This window comes from Cyphomyrmex costatus, unplaced genomic scaffold, assembly GCF_001594065.2.
Source record: "Cyphomyrmex costatus isolate MS0001 unplaced genomic scaffold, Ccosl1.0 scaffold245, whole genome shotgun sequence".
Classification (NCBI taxonomy): Eukaryota; Metazoa; Arthropoda; class Insecta; order Hymenoptera; family Formicidae; genus Cyphomyrmex; species Cyphomyrmex costatus.
Window position 1 is genome coordinate 28557 of NW_017276532.1, and position 27060 is coordinate 55616.

At 33.1% G+C, this 27060-nt stretch overlaps 2 protein-coding genes across 4 annotated transcripts; one reads left to right on the forward strand and one right to left on the reverse strand.

The window, feature by feature from the left end:
* The first annotated feature begins 581 nt into the window (after positions 1-581).
* LOC108774352 (O-glucosyltransferase rumi homolog) lies at positions 582-2570 on the forward strand. The gene is made up of 6 exons (XM_018540443.1): positions 582-720; positions 846-1017; positions 1310-1511; positions 1629-1907; positions 2002-2234; positions 2372-2570. The coding sequence occupies exons 1-6, from the start codon at positions 582-584 to the stop codon at positions 2568-2570; spliced, it is 1224 nt and encodes a 407-aa protein (XP_018395945.1).
* Positions 2571-3692: 1122 nt separating this feature from the next.
* LOC108774337 (Matrix metalloproteinase 1) lies at positions 3693-26763 on the reverse strand. Of its 3 annotated transcripts, none has more exons than XM_018540414.1 (10): positions 26515-26763; positions 15908-16031; positions 13761-13868; positions 10975-11129; positions 10543-10845; positions 10313-10451; positions 10077-10213; positions 9493-9813; positions 8885-8966; positions 3693-4762 (listed from the first exon to the last, which is right to left on the reverse strand). In XM_018540414.1, the coding sequence occupies exons 1-10, from the start codon at positions 26635-26637 to the stop codon at positions 4614-4616; spliced, it is 1641 nt and encodes a 546-aa protein (XP_018395916.1). In that variant the 5' UTR covers positions 26638-26763; the 3' UTR covers positions 3693-4613. The 3 variants fall into 3 exon arrangements, with proteins under 3 accessions (XP_018395916.1, XP_018395915.1, XP_018395917.1); XM_018540413.1 differs by having other exon boundaries at positions 8780-8966; XM_018540415.1 differs by having other exon boundaries at positions 4713-5057.
* Between the last annotated feature and the right edge of the window lie 297 nt (positions 26764-27060).

Here is a 27060-nt window from a genome sequence, read left to right on the forward strand (position 1 = left end):
CAGAGAGAGGTGGGAGGAAAAGAGAAAGAGTATATCTATTGATGCATCGTATTTATACACAAAAACAAAGAATGATTTATATGTTATTAATGTTATATATGATATGTAAACTTTTATACATGTATAATGTTTATATAACAATTGTATATATATGTGTACATTAATATACATCAAATTTATTGTTAGTATATATAGATTCAAAATAATAAAACGTATTAATAATAGCCAACATGAAAACTTAAAAACAATATCTCATTATACATATATATATATTTATAGTATATATACCTATTAGTGCCAAGATAGTGCCGTATCTCTTGATTATTACTACAAAAGATATAAGAATATATACGATATTATTATAAAAAAGGAAATAAAGAACATACATTTAGTGACATCTATGGTAAATCTCAAAGTTATCAACAACTGATATTTTAAATAGATGTGACTCTAGTTGCTTTTTTCACTCATAGATGTCGACAATTATTAAACCACCTTGCGCATGTTATTGTTTGGTTTACACACGTTTGGAATTTTAGATTGTTTTGGACTTGAACGATTACAAATTGTATCGATAAAATATGCTCATGTTAATGTATATAATATTTTTGACAAGTTTCGTCGGTCGTCTGTGCGAAGAACAATTTTGTTCAGCAGATAACAAGATAAAATCCTGTAAAGAAAATGAGGTTCATCACCAAAAATCATTATATACAAAAGGTATCGTTTTCACAATCTTAGATTCAAAAATTAATTGTAATAATTCTGGAATATATGATACGATATGGATATTGTATGTACATATTATAAAATTCTCAATCATATACCATCTTCTCTATTTCTAGAAATAAATGAAAGATATAAGAAATATCTAGAAGCGATTAAAAATGCAGAGCAAAACTACAAAGAATGTAATAACACAAAACACGAGTGTTATAAAGATGCAATCGTACGAGACCTAAGGCCTTTTAAAAAGAAAGGCATAAGCAAAGAAATGATTGAAGCTGCTAAAACTAGGTATCTGTGACATCACAAATATCAGTGATTTAGACTTGGTTTCATTAATGTGAGATTAATTTTAATCTTGATTTAATTTATTCTTTTTTTATTCTAAAATTTAGAAAAAAATAAATAGTAAGTTAAACAGAGATTGAAATTAATTTCTTGTTTTAGCTAAATATTGTACTTATATCTATATTTTACAATACTTTAAATTCCAAAAGTGTTCAGCTATAGAAAACAGATCCGATATTATTTTTTTGTACTTTTCAATTAAATATTTTAAACTTTATGGTAATTTTGCACGCAGGGGTACATTTTACCAAATAATCAAAGGTAAATTATACAGAGAGAAAGACTGCATGTTTCCAGCTAGATGCGCTGGAATTGAACATTTCTTATTGAAGATAATTGGTAATTTATCCGATATGGATTTAGTTATAAACACTAGGGATTATCCTCAATCTAGTGAATATTTTGGAAATGCCATACCTGTTTTTTCATTTAGTAAGGTGAGCGATGATTATTTAAAGGTTTATAACAAGATACAACTTAGAGTATATTTATACAATTATGTTTTGTTTGTTGAATTTAATAAGAACTGTGCAGCTTGCAAAATGTATTTATAGACACCGCAATATTATGATATTATGTATCCAGCATGGGCATTTTGGGAAGGTGGTCCAGCTATTTTGTTATATCCCCGTGGTCTTGGCAGATGGGATCAACACCGTAAAACTTTGAATAAGGCGAGTTTGGAAATTTCATGGGAGAAGAAAGAAAGTAAAGGATTCTTCCGTGGGTCTAGAACAAGTTCAGAACGTGATAATTTGATTTTATTAAGTCGTAATAAACCTCACTTAGTAGATGCTCAATATACTAAAAATCAAGCATGGAAATCTAATGAGGTATTGTCACATTATTTTTTATAATATTAGCGGATTCTATATGTATAATAAAATATAAATAAAATATATGAGACAAAATTGAATTTTATTTTAGGACACTTTGCACGCAACACCAGCATCAGAAGCATCTTTAGAGTCACATTGTACATATAAATATTTATTCAATTTTCGAGGTGTGGCAGCTTCATTTCGACATAAACATCTGTTTTTGTGCCGTTCACTAGTCTTTCATGTTGGCGACGAGTGGATAGAATTTTATTATTATGCCATGAAACCATGGATTCATTACATACCTGTTTCTAAAGATGTAGATCAAAAAGAGTTAGAGTAAGATATCACATTTAATCTTGCTGTAGTGCTATATATATAATAAACATTAATATATATATATATATATTAATGTTTATCCCTTTATTAAATTACCCCTCTTTGTTTTAGTCTATTTTATTCCATTACTTTTTCAGGGATTTGATTGAATTTGCAAGGAACAATGATGATTTAGCAAAAAAGATTGCTTATCGCGGAAGAGACTTTATATGGAATAATTTACGAATGTCAGACGTTATAAATTTTTGGAAGCAACTTCTTAAAAGTTACAGTAAGCTTCTACAATATAAACCAGTATTAAAGGAAGATCTCATAAATATTAGAATGGAATTATGATGATTTTGTACAAATATTAAGAATGAATCTCGATATTTTTCTGGATAATATATAAAAATAAGAGAGAGAGAGAGAGACCAGTGTGTGCAGATGCGCGTGAGTGTGTTTGTGGAAGCAAAATGCTTATATAGCTAATAAATACAATTGAAAATATAGAATGGTTAAAATAAACATATGTATTTATTAATATTACTTGTATGACGATGAAAAATATAATACAATAGAGATTTGTTTAAGGCACGACAAAAGAGCGTGGCAAGTTTCAATATGAATTATTAATATCCTAATATCATTAGTAATACAAAGAAAGGCGTTGCGCAATTAAATTTATGTATTAGACGAGCTGCCTTAAACAATAATCAATAATTTATAATGAATTTAAAATAAGATCATGTAATAAAAAAAAAATTATTTTATATTGTACAGAAATTCTCTTATTCAACAAATATTGATGAAAAGTACAAAGCCTTTCTTCTTTTACTCTGATAATACTTAAAGGCTAAGTATAATCTTTAACAATTAAGTACTGGTCAAACATTCGTATGAGACTAAAATACTTTTTGAAATGTAAGAAAATATAGGATACATACACAAGTATTGTTTTATAATAACATCTGTTAATACTGAACGAAGATAGTTTTTTATGAATATATAATTTTCCTTGCAGTATTTCTCTTTTCTATCAAAAAACGGTTGTTATGTTTTACTAAATGCGTGTTAACGTGCATTTTTATTTTACATAATAAAAATCTAGAAAAGAAAAAGGCTCTTTATATAAATAAGAATTGTGTATAGATAACATAAATTCTCACACATACAGCACCATTAATGTCAGATCAGTCTGACAAAAAATTTGCGAATAGTTATATATAACTATACACTTTCGACATATGTATATGCATATACATATGAACGCACACACAGACATACATGTATGTGTGTGTACATATATATATATATATACATATATATGTATACATGTACACACATGATTGTATATAAAACTATAAGATAAACAAGCTATCATTGGGAGAAATTGTGAGGAAAGCATTTATATAAAAACAAGGATTCTCTTCAAACATACGCAACGCCACATAATGGAAGCGAAATCCAACACATGGTTTGAAATGACGTATAGAAAAAGTTGCGCTTGAACATATCTGGCATTTACAATTCTTTTCAGAGAGTTGTATAAATTACAAAAATACTTTCTAAGGCACTTGCACCGTAAGACACTTTAGAATAGTCGCAACGCAGCAACGATGACACTAGTAGTAAGTATAGATATTTACATATACATATAAAAACGTATTGCGCATGCAAATGAGATTAGATATTTAATGAAAATAACATATAGGCTGTAATTGCTTACTGTTACATAAAATATTTTAGGATTTACATTGTGTATAAGTAGAAGAGTCTATAGTATTCACATAACACTTTTAATTGATCAACAAATACTTTTTGCAATATTGTCAATATAAAGAATCCGATTATTGCTTGTCATGTCGCAATGTCCGAATATCCTTTTATATATCTCGCGATCTAATCAAACGATTGGATCTCGAGGAATTTATAAGTGCCTTTGATGTTTAAAGTCTTTGCGAATAATGGACACGCGAATAAATAGGCAGTGTAGAACATTCCATGTTACGTTACTGCGTGTGAAACATTATTGAAAGATATATATTATATAAATGTTTATATATTTATAGAAAATATATATCTTTGAATAATGCAAATTCAAATACGTGCTATACAGCTGCGCCACGCATACGTTTGCGCAACGACGCAGCTCGACAGTTTCATTGCGGCGGAAATATATTTCTCGTCGTAATTTTCTAACTATCTACTTATTAATTACCGAAAGCATATAGGTTTCTAATCGCTTCGCACCAACAACGATTTCGATTGGCATTCACTTTTTTTCGAAAATGGAAAGGAAAGAAAAATTCTACCGACACGTTTTCATCACATTTCGCGGCCGTGCATCGATTCGAGTTTCAATTGTCACTGCATCGCTTCTCTAAGTCGACGCTGCCTTTACGTAGCCACGATGAACCTCGCGACGATCACTGTCATAATGCTGAGCAAGAATTGCCGTGTGCTTTCCAACGAATACAACGAAGAGGACGCCCCAGAGTTGTTTTCGCGATGGTGATTCGATGATGTGACGAGCTCGTCGGTTCCTCCTGTCGAATTCAAATTTGAATCGTAGTGGCGGGATAATCTCGAATAACACACGCCATGCAGAACGGCGCGTGTGCACATTCGAGAGCGCGAAACAGTACAGGTCAAACAGGCGCGAGGATGTCGGCCGTTAACTCTCGCTCTCTCTTGCCGCCGTTGCCGGTTCACTGTTGTTTGGAACTTTATTTGGTTTTTCCGCGTGTAAATAATCGGGATATTTGGCACGTGTACCGCTCGTGGGTCGCGCCGCTTTGACCGCTCACTTTTTCCCGAATTCGGGATGTACATTGTTGTCGTCTGGAAAAGGTGATTGCTCCCGGTTAATGCGGGTGGTAGATCGTCTCCTTCTCACGGGGGGTTTTTTTTTTTTTTTTACAAGAAGACATCGCTGTGTTTTGTCTGTTCACAGCTCAGTATTTAGTGCTATTCTCAGGTAACTACAATTTTGTGAATTTAATTTTTACTCCAACACGCTTGAATTTCTTATATTGGTAGAAAAAGGTTACATGTGTATCAAAATCGAATAATCATATTCAATATGGCTGCCTAATTTGTAACTACTGTCGTAACGTTATTAAGACGAATAACTAAAACTATGATCGTGAAATTAAATTAAAATTGTAGGCTGTGAATGTGATTTGACAATGTCATTATCGAAGGCAAACCATTTTTTGTTGAAAGCACCAAATACATGAGAATGTCAATGAAATAAAATAATATTAAATAACTAAGTATGTGTTAAAGATCCCCATGCTAGAAGTAATAAAAGTTTCAAATATGTTTATTCCCATTTCAACTTATTATTACACCGTGTGCACTAGTTCAGACAATGCAGAAACAAAAGATAGACCCATTGATTAAATTAAATCTTACAAATTTAAACTTTCTCTGTATTCTGTTTCGTAACCTTTTTTTATTCTTTTAAGATTTCACTTTAAAAAATGTAGAAAGTAAAAAATTATATATTTATTTTTTATTACAATTTCTAACAATAAGTATTTATTTTTTTAAATGAATTATATATATGTGTGTGTGTGTGTGTGTATAAACAAAATGAATTTATATATAAAAAAATGAAATTAAATGTTTTTATACATCCATTGATTTCATGTTTCTATGCATAAAAACAGCATTAAGGTACAATTATTAAAAAATTAATAGTTTACGTAATTAAAAATAAATCGATAATTATTGATTTTTTGACATCTCAACTTTTACATGTAGAATTATTGATGGAATTGTATTTAAACAAAATGGCGAAAAACCTTCATATATAATCTTAAAAAAATTAATTTTTCTCTAATATTGATTTTTTCATTATTTGATATTTTCTCTCTCAAGCCATTACTTTTGTCGAAAACATTTTCCGTATCTTCTATATTCCTCGAAATATTTATTCACCGCAATTAAAATGGGATATTTTGTCTAATATACAAAATAAATGAATATAGGATAAAACCGAAAACATATTATAAAGTACAAATTTCATAAAGAAAGATATTTGTTAAAGAGACATTTTATAATTCTTTTCATAGATTCTCATCGATTCTAACGTGGAATAGAATTCTACATGTAATTCAAACTCTTAAAAAATTTTTAAAGTGAATCTCACACTTAAAGATTAAAAATTGAACCAAAATTGTTCTTTTTTAAAATCGCCTCAATTTTCTCTCTTAAGATGAATTTTACTCCAAAGAATTTAGAGAGAAAATGCGAGTGAAATAAAAATGTAGGGAAAACTGATCACGGAGAAAGAATACAGAGAGGAAACTTGTAAAGTATCAAAAGTCAAGAGTGCATTTTCTCATAAAACCCCATCAGTAAATTAAAGAAAGAGGAAAGGATTGTGCAATTCAGGACTAATGCGTGTCATGATTGCAGAACACATGAAAATATTAATTTTCGACGGATACGATGGACATCTGAGATTAAATACTTGTGCAACGAGGCGTGCATGTAATATACTATGTTTGTGAATACAAATATTTTTTAATATGAAAATAAAAACAGAAGAAAAGAACAAATGAATCGGAAGGAGCAAGGATTTCCTGTAAGAGTCGATCTATTGTTAGAAGGATATGTATTGTTATACAAGTCGAAAACACGCTTTTATGCTAGATTAAGTTCCAAACAACGTAACTGCCAACGGCAGTGATTCATGCACCTCCCTATTTCACGCTCGTGTCAGGTGCACGCGTGTGCTCTCATGTGCATGTATTTTAGAATAAGTGGATGCGTGTTTTTTGATGAGGTGTGTAAACTTTGCTATTACTCACTATTTTCTACGTGTGTCATTAAAGTTATGAGATATGCAAGATACACAGGAAAAGATTCATGCTTTACATAACATATACGTTACATACAATATTTTTACTGTATTAATAATAAAAGTCACTCTAGGGGAGATCGAAAATAGAGACAGAGTACGCGTAAAGAAACAAAGAAGGCATAAATAGTCGACGCGAACCATAACCGTAATGTGCTAATAAATGAAAGCCGTCCGTGTAAGCGAAAAACAAGAACAAGAGAGAGAACGTAAAAAAAGATTCTTATTTCTAAGATATATATTTACTTTTGTCTTGTCAAACTGGATGCGGCGACGATGATATACGGCGACCTTTCGCGCTATCTATCACCATTTACTTTTCGATGTTGATGTTCTCAGAAATCAAATACTTTGTTCTCATCCATCGCCTGGCTAATAAATACTCTGGGCTTAACGTATGCACAGCAAACTTATCGATAATAAATTAAGTTATTAACTTTCTCGGTAAAGAATCGATATAAACCATGAAAAATTTGACGAATTGCAAAATAAAAAATCTTTAATTCGCGGATCTATAATATATGATGTTACAATATAATTATAGCTATTAGATGATCAAAATTATGTGCAACGTTAAAGTTAACAAAGAATAACATTATAATGTTAATAAATTAATGTTTTATGTGTGCACTAAATGTTAATCTAGTATCTAATTCTATCAAACACAAAGTTATAATAACGTGATTATTTATATAGTTTTCAATTTTGAGTATATTTGGTTAGTGATGTGAATAGGCAATAGAAAGGTTGTCAAAATAATAGCATTGACGTTTCTATGCGTACAGACCAATCGTGCAAGCATTACTTTGTTTTCCTATGTTTCAGTTACCTAATTTCGCAACTTCCGTGTCGATATATCAAGAGCTTGAATTATGATATGTTTGGTAATGTTCAAAATATGTTTCGTTATGTACGAGAACATACTGTATGTATATCTCGTTACGTCATATCCGATTTTAACGATCTGTGATTCGATAAAATGCACGAGATACGAAAGAGTCATTTTGAATTGTCATACTCATAATCTCAGGACATGGCTCAACGTTACAACATTAATTTAACTCGCGAACCTATATCAGTTTATTCTAACATTTTTATTTTAAAAAATTAAATTGTTAAAAAATTAAACCTGCTTTTTCTTTTTATTTTTAAGTACTGCATGCACGTGTCTTTTTCACGCAAAGTAGCCCCAGTATCATAGCCAGGTATACGAGACACCAAAGTTTTTAATATCGCATTTCCTGCCTGCCTTCATGCCAAGGGGATTATTTGTTTCCACGTTGATTATTTTCAGTGAATTAGAACAGAGCAAAGCGAAGAGTACTAGGTATCCATTGTCGCGATTTACCAGAGTATTAATTTAAAGGAAGCAATTCATGTAAATTCGCGGAAATTTATTCATCTCGTTGTTCTAGGAACATTCTTATTGTGACGGTATATTAACGGCAACATAATATAAGTACAGTGACAGTAATTACTCTCGACGCACGTGTCCATAAAAGAAGAATAAAATCTGTGATAGAATACGAAATAAAGAGTCTGAAATTAACTTTATGAATTAATTAAAAAACAAAGAGCTATTCTTCGAAATATTGTCTTCAAAGAATTCTCGATTTGGGATAAACATTGTCGCGGACAATGGATATCTTTAAGTTTACTCGAGGGTAGGCAGGATTCGATAAAGATTTTGTACCTGCATCTAGAATGATGTCACCAACGCTGTCAAGATTACCGTAATCGTCGTATGTATCAGCCACGTCCAGATTACTGGTAAATGTGAATGGCCAGCGATCATTACCTAGTGTCCCTTTGTTAGCGGACTTGCATCCAAACCACCAGTACGCTGTTGATCTTGGGAAGGCGGGATTAGCATCGTCTACCTGGTAAACCGGAGAGATAATTGTTTTATATGATATTTTTATAAAATTTCATCTCTCTCTCTATACACACATACATTATATCCAGTCTCTAAAACTTTAAAGGTGATCCTACACGTTACACACTAATACTGATTAGTAATATTGAATCAGTAATAATGACAATATGCATCAATATTTTCAGTATTTTTACAATCTTGTACTATCAGTTTTATTGACCGTGTTTTATCACGTTTAGAATAAGTAGTGAATTATCACTCTGAAGAGTGAAATTTCACTTTTAAAGATTGAAAATTAAATTCTGTTTGCGAACAGTAACTCAATTTTCATTCTTTAGAGTGCGATTCCACTCCAAAAAAAAAATTAAAGAGTATATGTAACGATAGGTTCCGTAATTGGGATGTAATACGAGACAAAGAACGCGCGTGTTATTATATAACATTACAAGCTTCGCTGCGCTTGTGTTATTTTCCAATCATATGCAATGCTGCTGCGAACAAAAAATTAATTTTACATCTATCGTGCTTACCTTGAACAATCGGTCGTTGAATCGATAGTAGGCATTATCTTGGAAGAAATACGTGTAGCCCTTGTACGTTACTGCTGCGTTAATGTGATTCGGAATACCTTCCCAATTTTGGATGAGTTTAGGATAGCTGCTTCTCACTGGTGGCTTCGACGCTGGATCGAAGCGCCAGAATTTCGTACCTTTGTAGAAATAAATCTTGCCATTTCCAGTCCATACGGTAGCAGCGTCGATGTTATCAGGAATCCCAGTAAAACCATCGCTGATTTCCTTCGGATAGTCGCCGTCCATAGTTGTATTAATGTACCTCCAGTATTGCGTGCCCTAAAGCAAAATAATTGCAGTGTCGATTACAATGAATGAAATCTGCATATTGAACAACGTCGATATAAAGTCTGTTTTCTATAGCTGAACTATAAATAGCGTATACTTATAGAACGTGAAGTGGAACAGGTTTGTTTGATATTTAGCGAAAGCGAGAAAGAAAGTTCTAGTGTAATTTAATGCGGGAATAAAAAACAGACCTATAGAGTAAAAAGAACCAAATCATTTTTGGATCTCGCTCGTTTGGTCAGGTGAACTATTACCTTGAAGAAGTAAGTTTTGCCGTTCCTGTATGTAAATGCAGCGTCTATATTTGACGGAAGTTCTTTCCACGTGCTACTAATACGTCTAGGATAACCGCTAGCCACACCATCGTCTGTTAATTTCCAGTAATGTTTTCCTGAAAATTTCATAGTGTAATAGCTTCAGTATTCTTGCTTTGTCATCTTTGGCAGAATCCAAATACTAATGGAAAATTACAACTCTGAAGTGTACATACCCTTGAACGCAATTATCTCCCCGTCTTTCGTATTGAACATTGCATCGACTTTTGGATCTTTACACAATTCAGGATCTTCTTCGGCAGGCGGCGGAGGTCGCGATCCTCGTGGCGATTTAGTTTTCGTGCCATATAGAGCCTGAAATGGTTTAGTATTAGCTATTCGAGGCACACCACATCCAGGATCACGAATGTAACATGGTAATAGAAAGTTTTAATCTTTCAGTTACCTGAATTGCGCCGACATCATCTTGGTCCAGAGTAAAGTGTGGATCGTAGCCGCGGTAAAAAGGTGCCATCAGGGCACTCTTGACATCACTGTGACTTAAGCCAAGCGAGTGCCCGAATTCATGAGCCGCGACTTGAAAGAGATTGGTACCGCGATAGCTTTTGATGGTCCATCGTTCAGAGTCGTCGAAGTGAGCATCACCGCCGTATACGGGAAAGTATGCGTGTGCCAAAGTGCCGCCAGGACCATCGAAAGGATCACCGTCGCCGTGCTCGCCTACTTCGAATCTGATTTCGATGTGAACCTAAACGAATCACTTTTGTCTAGTATTTTATTACAACAGCGTTTTTAGCTCTTTAATTTTAGCAATCGACCTGCGTCAAATGCTCACATATAAGCGATACATATATCTCGATATTGATACGGCTCTTACATTTTCATGTCCTGTCTTGCGGGTAAATGTCAGATCAGTTTCACCCGTCCAAACAGAGAACGCGTTCGCTACTTCCTTTTCCACTTCCTGTTTGTTGAGACCAGTTGGATACTTGCTAATTTTGTACGTTAGGTTCTTCGTACGCCATCTGGACCCTACGATAAAGCATTTTATACGTGAGACACGTGGAGAAGCGCGAGAAAATATATTTTGCTTCGTTTAAAAATATTACAATGCATTCTCATTTATCCGTACGCGCATGCACGCACACGTTAAGACCGTTAATTCTTTTTCCGTGCCTATTAACGTATGCACATCCGTTACGCACTAAACCGATGCACCACAACACGAGTCTATCCGCTTGCGAAACACGCGTGATATTCCAATAAATTATTCCGATGTTGCGAATCTGTTACATACCTATAGCTGTTACGTCGTTATTGTATCGTTGTGCGTAAATTGTTTATTACCCGTATAAGAATAAAAATCACGGCTTGCGTGTTACGTGCTCATTACGGTTACAGAATTACGATTTATGCAACAGTTGCGCGTATATACCACAATTATATCGCGCATCTCATATGACTCTTACGCAACGAGATCTGTGTTCGTCACTACGCGAGATCTATGAGAGAATAAAATGGAAGAATGTAGCACACAGATATATTGGATTATCACTCGAGTTAAATGCGACTGACATTCCGTAGGATGCATGCATGGCCGAACTTAGCACCAAGAGTTCACTGAAACATGAAACGCACGTGCTTGGGTTCAAAGTCACGGTTAGTCCGCGTGAAGCTGCGCGATCGCTTTATTATTCCGTCGATAGTCATGCATAAGAATGTCTTTGTCGGGAGTCTTTTTTTATTTTCAATACGGCATGACCAAAACGATTGGAACATTCATACACGAGTCAACGAGTCAAGTTTCGAGCACTTTTTAAAAGCGAGGCTTTTATACCGTGCATAAATGTAAATATACAGAGAGAAAGGTTATACCAACATACTATTTCTATTTTCGGACAATATTTCTTAAACAAAAACCAAAAATAATACTTTAGAAATATAAATACAAAAACACACTAGAAAATATCTTCTGTAGGATAATGTAACAGTTTTATAATACTGTTTGTAATTTTGCAATATATATAATTAATGTTTTTGTAAAATAAATAAAAATGAGCGCCTGACAAAACAAGTCCAAAACTGACACAGTAGGCAATAATGCCACATATTCCTATCCTTTTTTTTACAGAAGTCAACTGTAAAAAATACCTACAAGTGAATAGACATTTATAAATTTTCTAGAATTTTTTTATTTTGATATAAAACGGTTTTTATTGATTTATAAGCATACTTAGCGAATTTATAGGAAAATTCTCGAAAAAAGAAACTGTTGCGTTACATGTTTGCGTCTTGCAAAACAGCGCAAACATGTAACGCAAGAGTTTTTTCGAGAATTTTCCCATAAATACGTGATTGCCTTCAACTCCGATAAGACTATTTGACACTATAACGCAACATTACAAAGATTAAGTTAGCTTATGATTTGTCTCGGACAGGTGTGCCATTTGCGTTGCATTCCGATTTTATACTTAAAATCATATTATAAAAAAAGAGTAAAAAGATAAAATGTAAATAAAACTGGAGATTAAACATATAAAATTACGTAATTTTATCGATAATATAACCACTATTGTTTAAGCTGCGTAATTAGCATAAAAATTTGTAAGAATTTTGTTTTTATATCTATTTGTAGAATCTATTTTTAAATTTTGTTTAGAAACACAAATACATAAAGTATGAATTTTTATTTCTTTTAATCGTCTAAACAGATCATGTTTTTGTCAGTATTAATAAAATGCAACAATTTCTGAGAAATAAGGGAGTGTCTCTTTAGAAAATCTATGTCAGTATTCTATCTATGTATCATCGATTATAAATATGTCTGACAATAAAAGAAACAATATACTAATCTCGCACATTATATGTTTAAATACTCAGAATTTTTTAAATTTGACAAAATATTCTTATCGAAAAAGAATCTCATCGATTCATTAACCAATCGTGGCTTTATTGTTAAATTGCAAAGTGTATGCGAAATGCAACAGTTGATTCGAGCGAATTCATGTAGCTGATTTAAAATGCATTTAGTACATCCGATAGACTGTTATCGTGATATAGATCCACGTGACCCGTTTAAGGTGACTGACTCTATATCAATCTAACTATACCACGTAGTGGCAACAAGACAACGGGAAGTCGAAATGTCGTGATTCATCGTAAAAGTCATCGTAAAAGACTGCAATGTACTAAATAATCTATATTTATGTATGTATTGCTATGAACGCGTTCCACTTGATGCTCGCCACGTTCATGGAATCATTTCATCCTTGTTGTTTATCAAACATTAAACAATTGTAATGCTTGCAAGCGTTGTGAGCGCCAAATGGAACACATTTTGTATATATTTCTTTAATACTTTATAGTGACTATTATTAATACGTTTTTGGGTGGGTTACTGATGTAAACAACTTTCTGTTTTACGACATTATATTTTACGTATAGACTTTTCTTGAGTGTTTCGAGATAGAAAATGCCCGCGTCGCGATTAGATAATCGATCCCGAAAGACCAAAAAAGAACTTGTGTCACGTCTTGCGGTTACGTTTACACTCTCGATTGCATTTAAACTTTCTTCAATTTGTCAATTTATCGATTAGTCGCGCAAAGTGATGAAATCTGTTGAATTTCCAATTAAGTATTAGATGTCGACTATTTTACTCACCTTGAAGAGCGTATCTCTTCGATCTTCCATCGGCAGCTGGTCCAACTTTGTCTTTAACACCGCATCTTGGTGTAGCCATAAGCTTAACAGTCTCTTCATTTAATTCACCTATAACAGAAAATCGAGATAAATTTATGAATTATTATTTATATTGTTGTAAAATTATTTACTCTCTCTGGTAAAATCGAGAGTATACGGAAACGGTCTACAAAAATCGATATCTCGCATTTTATTGCCTCTTATCATTCCTTTAAGTATAATCGCGTGATAAAAATAATTGTTCGGATATATTAGTCGCGTATATTGATTGTTAAAGTAGAGCCTAACAGTGTCGGGTGCGGTACAGATGTACCCTCTTTACGTGCACGCATATACGCGTGTATATTTCTCGTAGCCTGTGCATGTATTAATTTCTCATGCATGCATAATATGTGTAGTATGCGGGAATACTCGTGCATGCGCTACCACTACTTTTCAGCCCTGTCACGCGATTCGACATTTACAGATTCATCGTTACCGGCGCGCAAAGGTTGCCGGAGCACGCCGGCAACGATGCATTAAAAATTATATTATATTTTTCTAATCTTGCGAGAATTCCGTGGTATGTTCTGTATCACGAAGAAATTTTTATTTTTGTCATTTTTCGTCCAGCAGTTTCTATATATTCTGTACAAATGCACTGTTTTATATTTCATCAAATTTCCTGTCTTTTCTCTATTATGGAAACGATCTTGTTGCGATAAACATAACCGAACGACTTATATTGGTAGACAAGAAAAAAATAACAAAAATTTCAGTGAAAGTCACGTGATTTCTGTATACATTGTGTTTCTTTTCAAGAGTTACGTTCATCAGTAGTTGCAAATGCGTTAACGACGCAGATTGTGGCTGATAAACACGCTTCATCTCGAATAATGCCGCCACCGATGGCCTACAATTTTACAGTTAGATCACTCTTCCGTTCACCTTCGGTTTTTATTGGATTCTATTGCTTTACATGGATTCTACTCTGTTTCGCCCAGTTCATGGACTCTCGTTTATAGTACCACACACTAAATTGACTGACGAAGCTTGTTTGATCTTTTCTACTCAAGAACTTCTATTATTTGTTTGAGTAACTTTTATATGGCTTGTATATTTATTTATTTGCATCAACTTGACGTCATCAGAAAATTTTATTTGGTCCGTATAATTATTAATTATAAGACAATTCGTAATTATAAGACAATTTGTTGCAATTTTAAAACTTGTTACGTATTTTTCGTTGTTTTGCTTGATATTTTTCATAATAAGTATTATTCAAAATTATCACTCACAAAACAGGGCTATTATACTAATATGACACTACGATAATGATTCATTGATTGAAGCGTCAGGTTGAGTTCGGTGGCGTTTCACCGAATCCTGAATCATCGCTGTTCATTATCGTTAATGGTTTAAATCGACAGGGGAGACATCAACAGGGGACCTCTGGTATCGTTTCTCAAGCGGTTTGACATTTTACATGTCTCTTTATGTACGTAAATATGTGGAGAGACACATAAAATTTTACATTTTACTCTTTTTTCTTTTTTTAAATTATATACATATACGCACCAAGTAAATGTATTCTTTGTAATTTTTCATATGAATCATTAATATTTGTTAGAACTTGATAATATTAGATAAAAAAGCTCAAGTATATCTCTTATAGGTATACGTACCTAAACCAGAATGGATTAAAATAAATTGTATTTTAATCCATTTGATCCATTTGATCCTAATACGTATTTTAGCATTCATGGTTCGTTTTCACATTTTTTTAATTGGATTAAAAAATTGCATGTCTTATTTGGAATTGAGCAATATTCATGGTGCGTTTAAAAAATTGAATTTTTTTGAAATTGAAAAACAAAAATTATGCTTCATGCAATTTCTATTAAAAAGTAAAATTGAAATTGAAAAGGACATTTCAACGTTTGTGAATGCATACTTTTGAAAATCTGAATTCATTTCAATCCATTCTCGTTTATTGTACAGGTATTTATAAGTGTATATAATATGTATGTGTCCAGTATATGATATAATATAAAATGCATATATATGTATAGTATAACAAGCAATGTGTTCAAAAATAAGTTTGGAAAAGTAAATAAAATTTAACATACCTGTTATATTAAGACCAGCAAATGCTTGGAATTCCTCTATCGCTATCGTCAGCTTATCTTCGCTTAAAAAAGCACCATTTTCTGGATTTATCGGTGGTAAGTATCCGTATTGTGCTAGATAATTCTGTAATTTTTAAACACATATTCTTTAACGTATCTCTCTTAAATATGTTAATGCAAAATGTACGTACATCTTATACGTATAGATATCATCCAACTTTCAATATTATTTTGACAAACAAATATCGTTATTTTCTTGTTGATTCAAAATAAAGATAGTTATTATTATATGTCGCGAAACAAAATTGCAGATAGAAAGTTTTCGTATCATTTTGCAAAGAACCCAGCTTGTAAGTTTGGTATCACAATGTGGCATCAACATTGTTTTATGATCTTTGTTCTACGAAAATGTATAACACTAAAGATAGAAGACCTTTTCTTATCTGCGTATAAATTTACCGACGCCCTCGGGTGATTGTCTATCGGTCCTGTTTCGATCGTTTACGTCGTATAATTATAATTATGCGCAGGTGGAAAATGTCTCTGCGCCGTCATACAATTGTGGCTAAACTTCGATTTTTACTAATACACTTATCGCTTATCGTTTAACAACGTGAGAACGTTAATTGTACGTGACATATTTCTAATTTGTCATCTAAAAGATACTGATCCGATGTTACACAAGACGTGCTCTTCCCGCACAAGAACAAGCGCGTGTCGCAAGAATGATACGACCCGCAGATCATCATTAGAGCCAATTCGGATGACGTTACGTTCGAAGTGCAGATTACCTCTTTAAGAATGACTCATCCCTTATATCGAGCACGGAAAGCGCTTCTCTCGCGCGTTCTAGATTCACGTAAAATGGCGATCTTGACAAGCAATCGTTTCTAATGTAGTAGGATAATACCGTTGCGTGGAGGGTTGGCCAATCAATTTGCCTTCGCGTGCATTCTTTCGGAGCTACCTCCGTATTGATTTTGTTCCTATCCTCGGGTCACCGCACGAAAGCGCGCGTATTCTTAATTTCTACGTACGTTTATACCACAGTTTATACCACAGAAATTCGAGATGTTCGTAAAGAGAATATAAAGATATACTCGTTAATTCAAATAACGTCAAATTTTAATAATATAAGACAGGATTGTTAAAACAAGAATAATAAATAATTAGATAAATAATATAGATTAGATAATAAGTATAGATTAGATAATAAGATTAGGTATAAATAATATAGATTAGATAAATAATAAGAATAATAATAAAAAGTCACCAGGAAATACCACAAGTACAAACGTCAATTTATGTAATTTCGGACAATATTTTCGTTTTTGTCAATTATTGAACAATAATTAAAATTAAAAAAACTCTAAGAATTGAGAGAAATTGGGATTATCCAAAGATGGAATTGGCATTATCAATTCCTTTGTTGATTAATTATTGAAGATGATACAAAGGGAGCGAAACGTCTAACTAATTTGTTATTTAATAAAGTATTTGAATTAATAGACTAATACTAGGTGTTGGTTCTGATTGGATTTGTTCTTCTGAGATTGTTGAAACTTGAAAACTGTGGTATTTATATAAAGAAGCATTTGTACGATATCAAGAGCACTCGAGCAAAGAATCTGACAATCGTCGCAAATTACTATTGCGCAAAGGAGTCCGACGTAAGTCACGCGAGAATTACCAAAGTATCTCATGTTTCTAGATTTAGGTGGATTAGACAAGCAGCAATGACCGAGGAGACTGACCTAACCGACTACAGAATTTACTGTTATTTAACAACACTTACGCACGCTTATATCCTGATTAATATTCTATCAGTTAAATCGCACGATCCACGTCAGGATATCACGTATTGTTGAACCATGCGAAGGAAGACATTTACATGTTTATCTTTTTATACTCTGTGTTATTCGCGTCATGTATTATTGAGAAAATAAACTTTTATTTTATTTTAGAATTACGCGCAGAGAATCTTTGAAAAATGACAGTGAATTGAAAATTATTTAAAAATGACACGATTGGACTTTGTTATTTTACAAACTAGTTCGGCATCGAAAGGTGATCTGTAATGTAATTGCGAAGTTGTAACATGAGTCATGTCTTTGCAGAGAGGAAAACGCATAAAGGGTATATTCATTCGGATGTTTTCGTAGTAGTAATTTGATGCATCCCTTGACAGCGGTGCAAAGTTTCCGAGCATAGCCTTGGAATGCTGATTCATGCTTTATGACAAAAATTTAACTTTTGTAAACATATGTACTTTGAACTTAATAGCCATAATAATTGTTTTCATCGTGTTATAAATGTAATAATCGTTATATCACAGACTCGGTATAATTTTTCAATTTTTTACGTTCATAAAAGTCCGTTAAATTTTGCAGCGGAACAAAATAACATGTATGAAAAAGAAAGAGAGAAAATGAATAAATTGTTCTTTTGCGTTCTGGAGTAATATCTCCCTCAAGCGCAATTATCTTTTAAATTCACAATGCCACGAACATAAAAAAAACTATTATTGTAAAAAATATTGTTCTATATATGTAAAATAGAGAAAAAATACAGAGAATATAATAAAGAATAGAAAGAGAGAGAGGGAATATATAATAAAATCATATATTAATAAAATAAACCAAAATTATTTAAGAGGATGCTTGAGTGACCAAATTATTGACACATTATATAGTGATATAAAAATCTTCGAATTGACTGAATGGAATTAAAAATCCTTTTATAGAAATAAAGTAGACGCAAAATTAAGAGGTGCTGCAGTGAACTTTATACTAAACTCGAAAAAAGTTAGAAATTTATTTTTATTTTAGTACGACTATAATGTGTCATTAATTTGATCACTCTAGCGTCTCCTAAAGAAAGAATATAAACGAATAAAATTTGACTGATGTTTCAATCACCAAGAGGATTGATCGAGGAAAAGATTAAGAGAAAGAGAGAGAAAGAGAGAATGCAACTTATGGAATTTCCAGAACTATATCTCGTTTAATAAGAAATTACTTTTCTAAGCCTGAATGGTTTTTCACCAGGATAAATATTAGCATTTAATTTTGTATGATTACGCTTCCTTCCGGTCGAATGTGAATGAGATGAATCAGTGCCTCACTATAGTCACAAATTTCGTAATTCCAGACAAGTCAACTTCCTCGAAGGTTGAAATTTTTATGAATGAACGTAAGTGGAGTGTGCCCGTACCCACGTGCGTGTGTCATGCGTGAAAGGTTCCCTCCTCCTCTCTCTATATATTAATGTACATTGTTTGTGTGTATTCTCTTTGCATATATGCATATATATATATACATGTAGAATCAATGTGTGCGCGCTCTCCTACGGCGCGACTGAATCAGCCAAGTGGTTTTCCGCGTATCCGATCATGACTTGACTCAGCACTCGCCGGTGCGCGGTGCGGTAGAAGTGTCGCTGGAATTCAAGGTCTTCTTAGTGGATGCTGATCATCGATCGGCGAACATTGGCAATGAGGATTGCCTTCAATTAATTGCGAGTAGATGAAGTACACCGAGATGATTGTCACTAATGTGCGCGCACCGTGTATGTATCGTGTATGCACGGTGAGTGTACGCATGTATGCGAGTCTCTCGCAAAATACACGGAACTATATAAAGCCGATATACAAAATATCAAGATAAGTAAGTATGTATATGGATACATCTTTATGCGTCTTTATATTAACGAATATTCTAATTGTTTATTGAATTTTGAATAAATTATAGCAACTTGATAACTAAGCATAAGGAAAACACAATTATAGGTTTCGAGCACGGAAGGCACATACACGCTATGATTGTCCGGATGTTCCTTGTGTAACCGGAAATGTACGTGCGGAAAGATGCACAATACATTGCGGTTGAAACCTTGGTTACAATTATATTTTATGACCGCGCATCAGAATAATCCGCTGACAAGTCCAAGAGTCCAAAGTAGATGATCTCTTCACGACATGTATCATTACAAAGAATGAACCGCCTACATGCAAAATTATTATTTGTCAAGTTTTTAATTTTATTTTGAATTTTTTTTCTCTTTTTAAAGAAGAAACGAATTACCGGAATTTTCTTCGAAACGGAACAAAAGTGTCATATCTTTAAGGATAATCATTTCGTGTGCAAACGATTGGCAGGCATTCATTATTTTCTTTCATTCTTTTCTAGTTATATCATACCTATAATCCTCTCAAAAACTGATTAAATATCTGTCATTTAATTACGTCACTGAATGCTGTAAGAGTATTTTATCTACAATATCCTTGTCTATATGAATTATTTACATGACAAATTAGGCATAATAGAGAAACTTTTTATCGTTATATGCATTTTTCGTAGAGAAATCTCATGTTCACAAAACTTGTAATTCTTGTGTGTCGTTACCGTCGTAATTATACAGCGGAACTCGTTAGACACGAAATGTTTTATATCCGGGTTACCTTGAATCCGTTGTTCAAGGAATGACGTAGATATCCACGATAATATTCTTTTGAAAGCATAGAGTCTACGCCAAGGAGAGTAGCACGCTATTGATCTTGTAGATTTGGATACTGTTCTTACAAAAATCCGATTTAACATTGGCAAATTTAATATATTGGAAATTAAGAATTAAAACCACTGAACAACTTTTTACTAAGTAATTAAAAATTATTTTTCAGTATATTAAATTTCTATAAGGATGTCGATATTACGCTTATCATCGAAAACAATTGTACTATAATGATGTAACTTGAAGAAGAAATTTTCTACGTCTCTTTTTCCGTATGTATGTATACTAATTCTTTTGGAGTGACAACTTGTCATATACGTCATTTGTACATAAAGCACAATATTCGTTTCCATGACCTGAATTTTTCGTCGTTAAGATTTCGTGTTACTTGCAGACGTATTATGACCAGTCTTCTTCAGCACGTCTTCTTCAGCAGAGATTGCAATGATGTTTAATCTAAGTGATATCTAATCTGAGATATAACAAGAATACTCTGATCAAAGTTAATAAGTTCATAATCTTAATAATCTATTTTATTTTTCGACTATTATTTTTTATTTAAAATAAACTTTACTTGATGCTTACGAAAATAGGTAAAGCTATAGCATCTAGGTCAACCGTCGACTTGTACGATTAGTAGATAGCAGAATACTGCAAAGGCCAAGTGTTTTATGCTAATGAAAACTCGAGCAACTCTATCTCAGCGGAACATAACGTCTCTTCCGAATACCGGAATTAAAATCATGTTCATGATATTAATTGTAGCAATTTAATTCGTTCAATTTCAAAACACAAAATTGTGTGTTCTTTGCAATATTATTCATAGTATTATATCAAGATTATCATTGACGCATAATTACTAATTTTATTTCACAGTTTTATTGGAAGTCGCACAACTTGGTGCGCCTAAAGCTGATAGTATCCGATGTGTGTATGAAATGCGTCTAAATTGAGTAAGTCGAGCTTGTGTACATGCGCGCTGCGGTGTTTTATCTTGTCACTTTATCTTGTTATCAAAGATAACGGCTTAGTTTGCCGTAGTAAAAATTTACTTTGTTTCTCAACAGTGAAATATGGATATAATTTGTAATATACGAATTATACACGGCTCTAACCCTCGTAATATCTGTTTCTTATAATGTATTTTTGTACATATGTTTTCTATTTCCCTAAATTGTTCATATTATCCCTAATTTTTACAAGTTAGGTTTTATTTTTCCATATAAGCTTGAAATAGTATAGATAAGATTTCCATTCGTTGTGTGGCTGTACGATCGATATTTAACCGTCTAACGCAACAACGTAAGTCTGGTGGACAAAGAGATAACCAATTTAAAGGTTAATTTATTGTTAGTGTAGGCGTGGTTTTTTGTCTCTTTTGGCGTATTCTCACAGTAGAGAATAAAGGCCTAATAAAACTTTTAACACAATCATTATTACTTGTTTAATTAGTTCAGATTTTTTAATTGAAATTTTACAATAATTTTCGCATACTCGATAATAATTATAAAATAAATAATAAAAAAATACAGGAGTTTTGTTATTTAAGAATTATTATAAATAGTAAAAAATATGGTTCTGGACAAAAAAATCAATTTTTTTTACTGCCAGATGCTGTTCAATTGTAAGATTTCCAAGTTTATTGATTATAAAATAAAAGGAAGAAGTGCATAAAAAAAGTGTCGAGTATCGCACCGACCTTGAAGAGGTCTTTGTCGACGTGAATGCCATCGGTATTCCACGTCTTCTTCTTTCGTGCGAACGTTGTTTGAATATAAAAGATGATTCTCCGACCATCCACCGCTGCTTTGTACAATATGCTTTTCTGTACGTAATAGTACACAGTAGCCTTTATATTTCATAAAAGTGGCATAAATACAAAAAGAAAAGATTTAAACAATAATTTAAATAAGAACTCTACTTTAAAAATATATGATTGATTATATTAGTGTTAAATATATATATACAAAATTTAAAAAACTTACAATAATAATTTTAAAATAAATGTGTTTATTAAATTGATGTTATAAACATCGAAGCAAATATAAATAATAATAACAATCGAATGGCACTTATCACCTCGTGATTTTATCTATTTGCTGCCATTTCGTCACGCTGCATTGCATTGATACGAAACTAATTTGTGCGATTACAGAATAATTTTACAGGTTTTTCATATTGTGGAATAAATATATTCGCTTAGAATAATAATAATAATTCGCTATTCCTTTTTAAACTTTTGTAAATAATTATCGACCGATCGAGTTTTCTTGATATCAGAGATTAGAATCGATTAATGTCAAACTCATGCTTGAAAAAAGTTCAAAATTCGAATAATATCTTTGCAAATACACTGCGAAATTGGTAAATAAAGAAGACATGTGATTCATAAAAAAGGTCTCAAGTGTCGCTGATTCAACAGGCACGGAAGTAAAATAGTTCAGCTCGCAGTAACGCGTGATTGAAGTCTTTACGTCATATGAGTCATCGGTGCAAATGACACGAACGCGAATTTTTCTTATTTTTTATCGATAAACCAACGTTTCACGTTTCAACATCGCGTCAATGTCAATTGATGCTAATGCGTAAAAAGACCGATGCAGTTGTTAATTTTAGAATTGCATTTTATTTAAAAAGAACCGAGAACGTACACGACGTTCGTATGCCATGTAATGTCATTGACGGAACGTTTAAGAGACGGATATTTAATCAACTGTGAATCAAGATTAACAGTTAGGCATAATACGGTAGCGGGAGCAATTTTTAGAGTAACCGCTAGTAGCGTGTATTACATAACGCACGTCGCACGTGTGGATTCCACGTGTCGAGTTACGTAAACCACGCAGACGCGTTCGTAGAAATAATAGGAATAGCGGTTTTTCATCAAAAAATAATAAGACAGTCTAACATATGATGATTATATTAGCGCGTTATTTTACACAAACTATTAATTTAAAAATATCTCTTTTTATCTTCAACATTTACATTATATCTTGTTATTGTCTCTTAAAGATCGATGATTTTTCACTCGATTATTTCGGTGATGTAAGTACTTTCAATTACTTTTCGATTTTTATTTATCAGTCTCTCGTTTCTTTTCCGAGTTTATTGTCTAACGATTTTAACCGATTCTATTCAATTGTAAGGAGATCCAAGTTCTATTATTATATTATTTATGACGTACACTATGAGACTGTTGGTAGCGCGTGTCCTATCGACAAGTAGATCTATGTAAGTTTGTCGGACGCATAGCGTCGCTAATCATGTACCTTGACTCTTTTTCTCATCCACGTGTGCTCGGCGCTAATTGTTAACGTATCGTCCGTGTTCGAGAACAAGATAACTTGTGTAAAAACCGTAAAATCTTTGTTCTATTCTTCGATTCACGCGTTGAAAACTATCGGAACGCCGCGCACTGTTACATCTATAATGTTAAATTTAATCCAATTTAAGTCAGCTGTTTCTACTCAATATATCGTTATTTTATACTAATACAATAGTTAAATTTGACATTGTAGTACGACTATATATAATAATTTCATATTTAACTATTGTTTTAATATAATAATGATATATTGGTGAACAGTACCGACTTAAATTAGATTAAATTTGATGCTAAAGGTTTAACAGAGTGCACTGCCGCCAAAAAATCACATGGTTTGGCTCGCAAAAGTATCATTGGCTGCGTTCAATGAAAAAAAAAACAGCTTAGCTACCCTTATAAAAATTTTTCACCGTTTTTAGCCCGCGCGAACGGTTAGTTTGAGTGGTGAACGCGTGCATTTCACTCATTGAGCACGCCTCCGTTTTTAGGTCGCAAACAGAAACTCTTCCGTAAAAATGAGTGATTAAAACGGAATGCACTCATGCAGGACACGAGTATATCCGAGTGGTAAAAACGTATACATTTTATGGGTATTTTTGAGTGGTAAATATGTGCTGTGTAAATTTAAAGTGAAAAACGTATTTTTAGATACTAGTATGAAATACTCAATTAACATTCACAAATACTCGTATAGCGGAAAAGAGTATTGAAAAACGGACGATTCGCTCAAAAATACTCATACTCGCATACCTATACATTTGTCGTTTATCAACGGAAAAACGAGTATTGAAAACGTAATCTCCTCAAAAATACTCATACGCATACTCGTTTATACTAGTTATCGTTCCTTTCGATACACCGCGAGTGCTTGCGAGTGCAAGAAACAGGCAGGAACGAGCTAAAAACGGTCCATATGAGATCCAAAAACGGTGAAAAATTGTTATAAGGGTATCTTTCGTAAAATTGGTTAAAATTCTTTAAGACTGGTCTTGCCTTTAATTCCTCATTGGATCTAAATATATAAACTGATCATATTAAAAAAATCTTGCAACAGTTATGCAAAGCTATTTTTTTCTTGCTGTACGCAACCCTTGTCAAATTCAAGCTTTTTAATTGAGACGAAAAATGCTGTGTCATTCTGTCGCTGGATTCACAGACAGAATATTTTATCCAACGGCTATTTCTTGCGGAAAATGTAAATCAAAGATGCTATAACATTAACGACACTAAAATTGTAAATGCAATTTACAAGACACGAAAACTATCTTTCTACGATCCGCTTAATCGGGAAGAAGGAATACCAAATGGACACCGGTGGCTTAAAAGAGTCTATATAAAAGACGAACGATCACTAGATCGAGTGATGATGAGAATATCTATGATCGGATCGTTATTATTCCGATGACGGTCGGTCCCGTGTTCAGACTGTAAATCCGATGACACAAAGGCCAATACACGCGATCTTTGCATAGTGTATTTCCGTGTTGAGGAACATACATTATTTACAATTTCCTAGTATAATTTAACGAGTGAGAAGAAAACGAAAGAAATATATACGCGCGGGAATCGAATGACTTGGCACTTTGCCGATAGAGAGAACTGGAACATTAGGTTGTCGGATAATCAGTGATAAAATGAATTTTGTCAGTCTCGTGTTACTTTACGATCTTTGAAGCGAAAGAAGATATTGGAAAGGATGATATAAAGCTTTTGTTTCAGTGAGTCAAGTTTCGTTTACAACCAAAATAATTTTTACTAGCACTTGCGGCGATATATATTATATTTTTCTACTTAGACATGCATACTCACCAACGCAGTAATTATTGTTGGCATTGCAAATGACTTTTCAACGCGATCGTGTAAACAAGTGTATCGTGCGACGACGCGAAACGCAATAATATGAATTATTGAACATTGTTATCCTTTTACTTAAAAAAGACGAAGTCTTGGCTTTCCTTATCGTCTGTACACGTGGATACATGTACGTAGACATATTGATATACATATATCTATATGCATATATTATACGTACACGAATATATCTTAATTAATTAAAAACTCAAGCCGAATCTTTCTTGAGTTTCAAATTGCGACTCACTTAAAAGTCAATCGTTTGGCCGTATCGACCTCCCATTATACAGTTTTGGAGGCGGGTGCCATTAACCAAATAAAAGTCAATCGTTGAATGAAGATAAGTGAAGGAAAAGTTCCACGTTTCTATTTGTTTAAGAACATCAGATAACAATAATTTTTCGACCGTGAGTTTACCTAATCGATAATTAAGTTTTTTTTCGTTATCTAATTATGTAATTTAAAGTCTTCAATACTCGCTACATAATGTGCACAAATGCATAATTCTAGACTTTTTGCTTGATTATGGATAAATGAAGTACTCTATTTATCGCATTGTAGCGTGTCGAAAGCAGGATATTGTAAAATTTATACGTTGCAAAAAAGTTTGAGGTACCCAATGTAATCGGCATATCAGCGTAAGATAAGTTTTTCCTTAGAATGTCACTTGCGCTGTTCTAATGCGAATACATACGCGCCATACGATCTTGTATTACTCATATGTGACGCATCGTGGGGATTACACAGCTCTATAAACCATTTCTTTTTTTTTTTTTTCCCGAATATCGCGCGAAAAACTTAATTGCTGCGCGACGAACATAATTTTTGTATCAACAGCGAACCGACAGAGGAAACTAGATTTGATTTATACATACGTATCTTTTTTGTGTATAAAAAAAAATTATTATTTTAATTTTCTTACCGCGGCAGTGGTATCGCTAATGACGACATCAATCGGTGCTGCTTCTGTATTCGCGTACAAAACGAGAAACGCTATCAGGTAGACGTTGGTTCTTTGTAAAACGATTTCGGTCCACCTCGTCATATTTTCGACGACTGTTTTCGATTCAACTCGTGCTTTTGCTTAGCTGGACTTCCGCTAAGGAATTGATCACTGTGACTTTCTCGCCTGAAGACAAGATAGTCGGTATTCTCTTCTTCACACCCCTTAAAGAACACTGAATACACACGTGCTTCTCGAAGACACCCCGTTGTATCGTCGAAAATCGCAATGTCGGACGATGTCAGATGATGATTGGTACTTTTTGATTTCAATTAGCCTCTTGTTTAGTTGAATTGTCGCATACACGAGTTATCGGGCTCTCGACGTTACTTCTCGCGTTAATTTTATTGCACGCGAAAAAAAAACGATCTCTCTATGTATTAACCGTTTCCACCGTAGTTCTCGACAGAGTACCACTTGGCAGGGTGGTGGTCTTTAACGTGGTTGCCACAACACTATCGATCT